This window comes from Podarcis raffonei, chromosome 10 (genome assembly GCF_027172205.1).
Source record: "Podarcis raffonei isolate rPodRaf1 chromosome 10, rPodRaf1.pri, whole genome shotgun sequence".
Classification (NCBI taxonomy): domain Eukaryota; kingdom Metazoa; phylum Chordata; class Lepidosauria; order Squamata; family Lacertidae; genus Podarcis; species Podarcis raffonei.
The window spans coordinates 58,410,017-58,422,052 of NC_070611.1; the positions used below are offsets into that span (position 1 = coordinate 58,410,017).

The 12,036-nt window shown below is 39.5% G+C and overlaps 1 protein-coding gene across 12 annotated transcripts in view; it reads left to right on the forward strand.

The window, feature by feature from the left end:
• Positions 1 to 12,036, forward strand: part of ERC1 (ELKS/RAB6-interacting/CAST family member 1) — a 163,619-nt gene that overhangs the window by 34,511 nt on the left and 117,072 nt on the right. For all 12 annotated transcript variants that reach the window (XM_053407141.1, XM_053407148.1, XM_053407150.1 and 9 more), the window contains 2 exons: positions 7,470 to 7,637; positions 10,684 to 10,821. In XM_053407141.1, the coding sequence (XP_053263116.1) occupies positions 7,470 to 7,637; positions 10,684 to 10,821 (306 nt within the window). The remainder of the gene's footprint in view (positions 1 to 7,469; positions 7,638 to 10,683; positions 10,822 to 12,036) is intronic.

Below are 12,036 nucleotides of genomic sequence, written 5' to 3' on the forward strand. Positions count from 1 at the left end.
GCTACCCCAAACTCACTGTCAGATCACATGTCTGTGGCCACAGCATGAACCACAAAAATCATACATCCACTGTTTCGTTTAGAATATTTTTTTTCTTGTTTTCCTCCTCTAAAAACTATGTGCGTGTTATGGTCAGGTGCGTGTTATAGAGCGAAAAATACGGTAATTTGACTTGCAGTACTCAGTGCATTGCCCTTATAAATATTTGACTGACATAACCCTCAGTAATATTACAATAGACTGTTCTACTGGATTACAATTTAGCATCCTTTTCTGGATTGCTTTGGAGAGAAGGCAGGGCAATTTTTAGGCAATGCTTTACTGCAGGAGTGAGGAACTGGCAATCCACAGACCAGTCCTGTGCACAAAAACCTTTCAGACGCAATTGCCAACCTCTGAGCTCTCCGCCACTCTTCTCAGCCAATGGCAGGCCAGCAAAGATGTCCTCTTCTAAAACAGCTGCTTGGACCAGTAGTAGATAAAGCAGGTTAGAAGCACCTGTCTGAACCTTCCCATTTCCCAGTGCTTACAGTGCTCCATCCACCTCACCTTTCAGGTACTGCTTAAAATGTTGGTTCAAAGGCTTCTCTCCTCTTGCCTTTCCCATTTCCCCAGTGTAGTAAGTAGTAGTAAGTAGTAAGGACACCTGCAAAATGCAGTACAGTTATGAAACTTCTGTGAATGTGCTTGTTCAGTGTGCATCCTGTGTACTGAATTTCGTTTCTCTAAATTTAGTTGTGTGCACAGTGAAAACATTACAGAATATAATGGTAAGACTGCAAATGTTTCTGCTTCTATTAGCCTAGTTTTGTTAATGAGCTGAATGTATCGCTTCAGTGTCAATAAAACTGTACCCTGAAAGTTAGAAGGAAGTTAGAGCAGAAGAAAAGAATCTAACCCAAAACACCATCTGACAGTATTAACAAATGCTCATGTTAAATCATTTAAAAGAATAATCCATGTATACATTCACTGAACATTTTTTTTAGTCTGAAATGCAATAACATTGTAGCAGGACACTTTTTTTTTATTACTAGAGTGCATGAATAACAGATAGTATTAATAAGTGATGCATACTCTTTGCCAAGGAAACCAAATGTATGTGCTGTGTGTGTGTGTGTGTGTGTGTGTGTGCGCACGCACGCACGCACGCACACACACACAATATGCTGCTGAATGTGTTTAGTTTAATCAATCCGCAAGCAAGCAAGCTCTAGATTTTGCCAAAAGTTCCAATTACTGTAAGGACTGGAGTGAATGAAAATCAGAAAGTAGAAAGTCGAAGGTTCCCAATTTATAACACATTACCAGTAGACTGGTAGTTGGTATCAAATAGGAATTGTTTCCTAGTAGCCAAAACCCAGGGTTGACAGGTCTGGAGACTGAAAAAGGCCCAAAGAGCTGCTTTTGAGAAGTTATTTATTTTTTATATGGTTTTATATGTTCAGTAATAACCTGCCATGCATCAGCTTTCTTACTTCTTAAGCTCCATAATAGAAAAGTCATCACACAGGACAGTCACATTTTTTTTCAAAATGAAAGAATTGAATGTCTATTGAGCACATACCTAGTCTATAAGCCTATTTAAATTGTTATAGCAATAGTCATTCAGGGCATAGAACTGACCACAAGTCATACATGGTGGTATCCCAATCAATAATTTCATGGGGTCTGAAAATATAAAGAGGGGTCAGCTGTACACCATTGCTAAATGGTACCCCAGGATCCTGCCACCTTGATCTTTATTTATAAAGCTGTTGTAGGAACATTAATGTTGGGAGTTAGGAGGGAGAAGCCTCACTCTTGCCAGAATAACTCTCCAAATTCCAAGCTCTTTTAAAAATGATGTGCCTGTATCTTTCAGCCTTTTCTCTACAATTATGCAGGCATGAAATATTTGTTTCCTTCATTGAAAAGTGTAACATATTTGAGGCAACTGTTCTACTCTGATGCATGTAACAAATAACTGTGGGTTTTTAGTTTTTAGTAAAAGCATGAAGCTAGGGAGATAACCACTCTCTCTTTTTAATTGTCCACAGACATGTTGATATAAGAAATTTGCTTTAAAACTGTTCAGTTATTTTAAAGATGTACCATGGAAACCTGGTACATCTATCTTCTCTATTTAAAGCATCTGAATCCAAGGCTTGGCAGTTGACATCTGTAATACTGGGTCTGAAATGCAAAATGACCTTGTTTATCCTAAGGGCAGGTAGGTGGAGAGGATGTTGAGGTTAGTTTCAATATGTAAAGGAATCTTTATAAATAGTTGTAGAAACTTAAAATATTTTTGTAAATAAAGCAAAATAAAAAGCAACATTTATTTTGGAATAAAATGCTTCATCCATATACAATTTTATTACTATCCCACTGAGTCCTTTTGCTTGGCTCAGCGTTGGCAAGCTTATGGCTAATTCAGTCTCTTGAAATATGGGTCTCCACCACCACCGTAATGTCTAAGTTACTTGGTCCTTTGACCTTCCCTGTACCAACCCAGTGCCAAATGAGGAAATTTGTATGCAATAGAGAACTGAATCCAACACCCAAGAGGTTTGTTATTTACCTTGACTTTACTAAGCTATTTGAGGCTCTTGCCATGTAAGAATTTATATGTATTCCACATGATTTTCATATTTTCCAGTTCTGATCCTCTGTACACCTAGTATGGGAACAGTTTTCAGAGCCCTACTAGGAACATTTTGACATGCATTGCTTGTCTTATTGAAAACTCAGAGCACAGATTTATCAACAAATGTTTTTTGCCTGAAATAGTCGTTAGAGCACACAAAAAGGACAAAGTGAGACAAACAACAATCTGACTTTTCTCCTGAACTGAGCTCTCTAGTTGCCTGAACTGCAACAATGGCACATAAGCTTAGAGGTCAGAACAGACAGAACTCTGGGTTTAGTTTATTAATATTAGCTTATATGATTTCTCAATATTCTCACTTGAAGCACACCAGGATAGCGTTGAGGAGAGGGAGTTGGAATGCTGACTGGTGAGGAAACTGATTAATTGTGGGAGAGACAAACTAAATCAGCGAAGAGGGATGATCTCACAGCAGCTGTTGTGACCAGAGTGCTCTTTGTGGCCCTTTTTCAGGCATCCAGCCCCACAGCACCGGGGAAAGGAGCAGAAAGAGGGATATTGTCCTGGTCACACCCAGACCCATGAGGATGAGGGACTGGATTTTTAGTTCTTTATTGGCAAAGCACTCGGGTACATCAGCTCCTAAGGTGCATGGGATATGCACACCACTCGCCACTAACTTGCTGTCTAGGCAAGCTCCCTCCGTGGCCCTGTGCCCTGTCTCGGACAGTGGGAGCAGCAGCAGGGCCTCACCCCTCTCTGCTTTCTTAAGCCCCCTTGTCTGATGTGGTGCATGCAAACACCTGATGGCTCCTCCTTAATGGCAACTCCAACTGCTCTCATCCTTCATACCCCTCTTTGAGCATGGAGACAGCAGAGGGGCAAATGGAGGAGTTTGCAAAGGCCTGACTCTCCCTGGGGCTGTTGCTGGCTTTCCAGACTCTGAGACCTCCTGCAACTGCTTCTCCACATCCTTTCCCCTTGTGTCTTGCCACCCAGTCTCCTCCTCTGCTGGCGACTGCCTTACAGGTGGCTCCGAACCCCACAAATCACTGGCCCGTTTCCCTGGATCCTCTTCCTCCCCACTTGCCTCCTCTGCCCATTCCTCAGGTTCCTGCCCATCCCTGGCAGATATAAACAAACAGCTCTGTCCTTCCTTGGTCAGTGGAGGATCCTGGAGGAGTTCCATCAGCCATAAATATTTTTAGGCCATGCTGCTGCTCTGTAATTAAACATAAATCAATATCATAAAAGAAAGAAGGCCAGCTTTTGGTTAAAATAACTTTCCTAGTCAAAACTAGGAAGGCTGTTTCTTTGGAATAGCTTTTTGAGTACTGAGAAAGTTACACAATGACTTTGTTGAAGTTGGCACTAACCTGCTTGCCACAGAACTTGAGTGTTGGCATTCTGTGTGAGGCATCCATAAAATGTGTTGCTATGTATAAGCAAGTGCATAATTTCTGCCCGCAAGAACAGGGTTAACATGATGTCTCTGAGCCTTGCCAGGTCTTAACAAACTTTGCTGAAAGCACATTCTGTAGTTTCTAAGATGAGACCTCACACAAAAATAAAACCAGGAGTTTTAGCCACCCCAAATATTAAATCAAAGGGACTCACCAACTAGAAAGTAGTGGATTATATTGCCATTGCAGATATGGGTGTTTATTCATATACTTAAATTGACTTCTTTGTTTCGAATTAGGTATAAATTAAAATGCTGGTTTAGGGGGAGAGGGGAAATAATTCCTAACAATGGAAATGATTTTTTTCCTAGGATCCAAAGTATGCTTGATATAAAGTTCTGGGCATTCCCTCTGTATTGCACCAGGTGTCTCAAACCCGAGGCTCTGGTAGCAGGGCTCTGGCATCTAACTCCCTAGACACTAAGGGCAATTTGGAGATTAACTGTTGTTCTGCATCACAGCTGTTGCAGGTGGTTAGAGGGTGTGCTACAACTTTCAGGGCCAACAGTTCCAAGAAACCACAGGAGGGCAGAGTGTTCCATCCTGCTCACAGGCATCTGGGTGGCCACTATGGGAACAAGATGCTGGATTACATGGGCCCTTGGCCTGATCCAGGAGGCTTTCCTTATGTAAGTGACAGTGTTGCAAGTTGCCCAGCTTTCTTCATATGCCTGCTTTATTTACCATGGCTCCTTACTTTGAGCAACTCGTCACTCAGTGCTGGTTTGACTGCTGCAGAATGTCCAGAAGCCAGCATGGATGTGTAGGACAGCTGACACACCTTAATTTTTTAAATTATTTTTTGAGAAGATAAATGGTAGCTGTTAATCATGTTCCATTCTCCTGGACAGATGGTCCACCTTGATAGGTGAGTTTTTCAGGAAGCTGGATCAGCATCTTAATTTCTCAAGGCGTCAACCAACCTTGAGTGCCTTTGAAGTAGGTTTTTAAAAATCAGATATTACTTAGGTTTGGCCCTCAGACCAGCCTTCAGATCAGCTGGGAACAGGCTGAAGAATACGGTGGTGGAGAAATACATGTTTTTCATAGCCAGGAAAGAACCTGCTCTCCATTTGGGCAAATTGATTATTTGTAATTATGGCTGATGCCTCCTAATATTTATAACAAAGGAAGTTTTATTTCCAGACCTGGTCTCATTTCTTAAGGCAAATTTATGCTTGATTTGGCCAATTAGGATCCTTAAAAAAAAAAGGGAGGAACAGCTCATTAAACGAAAAACCTAGAGCATCAGCTGCAGTTAACTCATTGTCTGATTAAACAGCTTTTCTGTATTTTGAATTGACCAAGTTTCCTTTAACATCTTGAGCTTGCACAGAGGGAGCCAAAGATTCAGAATGCAGCCAGCTTACTCACCGTGACTGATGGCCTTGTAATGAATTCAGCTAATAAGCACCAAATCTGATACTGTCAAATAGGATTAACAGCCACGTTAGCTAGCTTGAACTGTTTCTGAAAGCCAAACCGATAAGGGTCAGTGGGTTTCTTTTGGGATCGTGAATGGCCTGGTGTTGTCACTCTTACTCTGCAGTGGTCTTCCAGGTTGTTCTTTTCTTTCTGGTGGCCATCTTGCCTAGTCGGAATTAGTGTTCAAACTGTTCTCATTCCTGCTACCATCCCCCCTTTGACTTTGGAACATACATAGGCTGAGAAAACGGAACAAAATATTCTGCAAATTATCAGAGCTGCTAGAGACTTTGTGAACTCTACATTATGTCACTTCAATTCTGCTGTTTGCTTTAATCGGTGTTCTCTAAAATGTCAACACAAACTTGGTGAGAGGGCATACTGAGTACTAGATAGGGATGCACAGTAGTGTCGTCTTTTTTTCCTTTTTTGTGGTGGGGTGTTGCATTTCCTTCTTGGACTTGATACAGTAATATCATTTGCCCACACTCATTCCATGCTAGCCTTGTCTCTCCCATTCATTTTTCCCACTGTCAAAATGCAACCTGCAAGCTTCTTGGATCAGGGACTTAGATTTTGCTTAGGTTGTAAAGCACTATGTACAGTGGTGGACACCTATGTGAATTTATGTGGGATTATGTTCTCTCGTGGTTTTTTTAATGATATTTTTTTAAAAAATAAAAAGCCTACTTGCCAGCTGCTTTGAGTGTTTAGAATTAATTTAGAGTAGAGTATTGAGGTCCATTATTAGTAATGGCATGTTCATTTATTAAAATCGTTGATGGCCATACTCCCCCCCCCCCGAATCCTAATACTTCAAACATCCCTTTCAGTATGAGTCTGACCCAGATGCTCACTCAGCTGTGGGGTTAGAACTTGTGTAATGTAGCAGCCTACAGAGATATCTATGTATCTATATAGATACACATTTTGCTGAACTTGTACAACAGCTTGCCACATAGGTGATGTTTGGAGAGACAAAAGGGAGGGAACATGTATTATTTATTTATTTATCTTTAATCTCCCAGGAAAATGTACACAGATCAAAGGGGGGCGGGAATCACAGGAGTTAAAGTTGTGAAACACAGAACACCAGGTGGTTCAAAAAACACAGGAGTAACAGTCTATGGAGCTGCTTCTCGCATTACCTTTTTTACACCAGGATATATACCATAGTGCAAGATATCTGTGTTTGGATTATGTTAATGGCATATTAACATTTTTTACCTCTTTTTTTACCTTTTTAATAGCATATTTAGATTTAAATTGCCAGCAAAATACAGGGAAGCATAGGACTTGTCCTTTTCAGATTAGCCTTTGAAAAGTGGCAGATTAAGCATACATTTACCAGGCCCAATGTATTCAAAGCTTGCATATATGTTGTATTTGGTAGTCCATGATGAAATACAAAAAGTTAGATGAAACATATCCCTAAAGCTATTTATTATTTATTATTATTATTATTTATTGTATTTCATGCCTGCCCTTCACCAGAAGGTTCCAGGGCAGGTTACAGATGATAAAAACACAATTAAAACAGTAAAAAAAACACCCCACCTATAAACCACAAATCAGTAATTCATACAACATGTTACAGAAAAGCCGCCTAAATCAGTTTTTCAATTTATAAAGACTAGGGTAAAGAGCTGTGTCTTCAGCTACCAACTGCTTAATCAACCAGATAACAGGTCAGCTATTTTATTGGAAAGTGGAAATCTGCCTTTTCAACTGCTTTCTTGTGTACTGCTTTTTTAATTTTAAAAATTGGTTCAGTGCTCTTACTATTTACTTTTACAGTTCAGCATCTACTTTCTACTATCAATTTAGCATTTTTGATGCAAGATTTATGTTTGATGGGAAGTAGAGAGAAATAAACTTGTGAGTTGAATCTGGTAATAGAGTTCAATTCTTTGTCAGCAGAGTTTTTCCTTTTTTAAAGGCTGTCTTGCTTGAAGGTAATCGGAAGTCTTGTTTCTTTTGACTGATTTCAGGTGGATGCTCTCCGGTTACGTCTAGAAGAGAAAGAGACCATGTTGAATAAAAAGACTAAGCAAATTCAGGAGATGGCTGAAGAGAAAGGAACTCAAGCTGGAGAGATTCATGATCTCAAAGATATGCTGGATGTGAAAGAACGCAAAGTGAATGTTCTTCAGAAAAAGGTAGGCCAGCCAGGTATACAAAGTTCTGCGCTCCAACTCTTTTTGTCCGAAAGTGGTAATACCGATAGCTACAAAAGTCGCATTTAGTGAGGATTGTGGTTCAGCGTTCTGTTGCAGTGGGAGGATTGGTAATGATAAACCTGAACAGAGTTTTATAATTAGCAGAAAAGCTAGACTGTGTTGCTCAAAAGATCTTTCACCGTGTTTCTAATGCTACATTAGTCTTTGCAATGACTGGAATGTTAAATCTCATATTTAACATTGTATTGTATTTAATATTGTATTGCGAGTGGTGGAGTCTGCATAAGTTCCTGGAACGACTGTGTGATTGATACGAACAAATAATAAGATAGTCAGGGAAGTGAGCGTTGGTGATTAAGCCTGTATGTCATACACTTGTGCAATCACACACCTGGGTTCTGTAACTATGCAGAACAATTTTTGGCTACATTCTAGATCTTTAGCTATGGAAGTGTTGGCCCATAACTCCTATTCTTGAGCCTCCCCCTCAATCTGGATGTGCCTGAAGGGGCAGGGTGAATACTTTCCTGCTCAGATCTGTCATAACCATCATGACTGGAGCAGATTTGAGAAGGTTGGTTTCTTTTTCCTCCTGGAAAAATGAGTCCTCATTATTAAGAATGCCTTTAGTTTACTCTCATTTCAAAATAGATTGGCTTTACCCAACATTTTTCTTTTTTGATAACTTAAGTTTCACACACTACAAATGATGACAATCAGTGCCATCTGGGTGAGGAGCACAAGTAGACTCATTCATGTGTGGCCAGAAGTTTGCATAACAGTAATATGACCCTTCCCAACTTGATGCCTTCCTTCTGTTTTAGACTGGAACTCCCAGCAGCTCAGAATGGCAGACTTTTGTGTATTACTCAGAACTTTATTGGTGTGCACCTTGAAGGGGTGGCAGTGGACTTTTCTGAGCCCCTGTAGAGAAGCACCTCTAATATTTAGAGTGGTGCAAAGCTGCTTGTAGGATGCATTCCCACAGTTGCTTGTGAATTTCTATGTCCATAGGCTGCTATTGACATAGGGTGCCATGCTTGTAAGGAACATCAATGTAAGCATTGGGCCAGATCAAATTGCATGCTGCCTCATAGAAGATGCTCTGTGGGAATGTATGATTTGGAGTGTCCCAAGGCTTTTTGTGGAGTGACCATCTTTATCTCAAAGCAGGCAGAACTTTGGAGAAGTCACCCATCTATCTTTATTCAATTTAATTACAAGATAGTTACAAAATGGCTACATTAAAAATGCTTAAACCCATCAATTTTCCATATTAATCCACACACAACATTCTTGCAGTAAAAGCAATTTTAAAGAAGTTTTTATTACAACTTTTGAACAATAAAATTAAAGTAATAGGTGAATGGCATCTACGCCTGGTGACATGTCAGTTTTTAATCTATAAGACCTGGAAGATTACTTTATATATATAGAGAGAGAGAGAGAGAGAGATTGATTCCATGCAGTTTGCACTAGTCAAAGTTAAAATGATCATTCTCTTCGCAGAAAAGAGCTCGGAATGGTCTTTAATATTCGTAATTCAGTGGACAGTGTAATATATGTGCTTTTAAAGGTTCAGTGCTTGTTATACTAGGATTGATGTCTCCCCCCTCACCCACCCTCTCTCCCAGCACACATAAACACTTATGTGTTTTTCAGCTTAATTTCCTGTATAAGATAAATTAAACGGGACAATAGTAGCTGGCTGGACATTCCTTGCATGAAATTAGCATAAAAGCCATCCTCTCAAGGGTTCCCCTGAGGTTTCATGTTACAGTGTATTTCTTGACTTTGTAACAAGTTACTGACTTGGAAAATGTAATTGAATGTTTGAATTAAAGCCTCTTTGAGAACCTGTGTTAAAGTTGTACAGCTTCCTGCTTGACTGACTTGCTGCTGCAGATGCCAGGATCATTCCCTTTCTATCTGGCTCCAAAGACACTTCAAATTAATTTTTATTCTCCCTTGGCAATATCTGTAATGTAGGCCATCTGATTAAAGATGTACAGCCTAAAGTAAATCTTGTTGAATTCACTGTAACTTAGTAACATGTGCATGTAGCTACAAATTAGCTACAAGTTGGTTAACTATTAACCTATTTTAATTAATAAATAAAATACTGCAGTATTTTATCAGGCTTAAGTGCCACACTTACATAACACACTGTGTTTACTGAAATACTGTTCATGGTGCTCTTGAAGCTGCAAGGATGATACTTGATGAGTTTGCAATTGATGTGTGTGCTGCAACCAGAGCAGATATTCATATAAACTTTTGAACACTTGATGCAGAGATGTGGAAGAATGGAAATGATTTGTAGTATAGATTAGAAGGGTAAATGCAATTTTATTAGCATATTTCCTTACGATACTGTATGTACAGATTTCTGCTAGGGGTGCCTACTTTGAATTGTTTTAAAATTTACTGGATGTCATTTTCTGTGTTCTTCTGAATGGTACATTGCCTTCCACACATATCTCAAGAGAATCATTCAATAATGCAGGGTAACATAAAAAATGATGGGGAACTAGAGAACTGGGAGCAGCACAGAGATTTAGAAGCATCCATGGAAGAAAGAGGTAGTCTCAGTGAATTAGGTGGGAAGGCACAGCTGACTGGGCTTCCATCCTAACATCAATTTTATATAAAATTGGCTATGTAAGCCTGGAACTTCCTTCATCCTCAGCTAATGATTTTCCAACTTAATCTCTAATATGCATTTTATTCTTATTAATATTACTATTAAATCATGATCTTGAATAAACAATTTACAAAACTTCTTGTAGCCCTATTAGCGATGTCAGTTGTTTACAGTTGTCTTTCAAGTACAACATAAATTTATTCCAGTCTTTCAAGAAATTCTGGTCCTGCTGGTTCTGAATTTTCCCAGTCAATTTTCCAATTTGGCATATTGACTGGGCACCTCTAGTAAGGAATAGAATGCTGTGCAATCTTTCTAAAAACATGTTGCCCATCTGTTTCATGTTAATCTGATTCTTTCATTGATCTTGCTTTATTTAAGATTGAGAATCTTCAGGAACAGTTAAGAGACAAGGAGAAACAGATGAGCAGTTTGAAAGAAAGGGTAAAATCCCTGCAGGCTGATACCACCAACACCGATACTGCCTTGACCACACTGGAGGAAGCACTTGCGGAGAAGGTGAATATGAAAGAAAGACGACCTTGTCTAAACCCTGCCCCCCCCCAAGCCACAACAATGTATTCTCCTTGTGAAGAGTTTGTCCTATCTCAGGCAGGAAGATCCCATTTTCATTGGATGCTATCAGTTTAGCTTAATCAGGTGCTGCAGTTTAAAACACTTCCGATTGCATTTGGTATGTGTATTAATCAAGCACATACTGACTTAAAATCTTCTGAAAACTGTTCAACTCTGAGCTTGGATATACGGCTTGAGAAATATATGAATTAGATAAGGAAGCTGGAAATGACTTCTAACCTGTGACGCTATGATAGTTGTGCAGCTCATCTGAGAGATGCTGTTTCTGTGTCATTTTTGAGATTCATAATAATAATAATAATAATAATAATAATAATAATAATAATAATAAATTTTTTATTTGTATCCCGCCCTCCCCAGCTGAGGCTGGGCTCAGAGCAGCTAACATCATAAAAACAACACAATATGCATAAAAACAGACATCAGTTAATTAAAATACATCTTAAAATTAATTCAGACAAGTTAAAATCTGGGCAGGTGGCAATTATCAGGTTGGAATTGAGAGTGGTTAGTTTCTGGCTGTAGTTTAGAATTAAACTGTAAGCTTGGTCCAGTGCTGCATTTGTTTATTGTAAATAATACAGCATGACAGCTTTATATTTTTAATCACTGTATGGCAACGGTTACCTCATAGTCACTTAGAGTGCTGGGCGGCGAAGTAAATTTTGCTGTGTGTTGAGTAACTTGTGTTTGCGAGCATCTCCTGGGCATAGTAAAATTATCCTTGCCACCTAGGAGGACACCACAGATCACAGGATTTCAGCATTGGTAGTCACCCCAAAATGAATTTATAAGTTTGCTTCTGAATTTAATCAGAGATTCTGTGTTTCAAAATGTCTTGCCTCTAATGTCTTTCCATATTTGTAGATTGCATTTTTGATTCTGGTCTATTTTATTTCTGATTAACAGCCCATATAGATTAGTGTAGCCGATGGGGTCCCTTCAGATGTTGCTAGTCTGTAGCTCTCATTATCCCTGACAATTAGCTACCCTGTCTGGGGCTGATGAGGGCTGGAGTCCAACAATATCTGGAGGATACTGTGTTGGCTACCCTGGCACTAGTGTCATCCTGGTGCAGCAATTGCACAAACTTCTTTATTTGGTGCTCTGCAGAAGTTCTATTGGGAGGGGGACAGT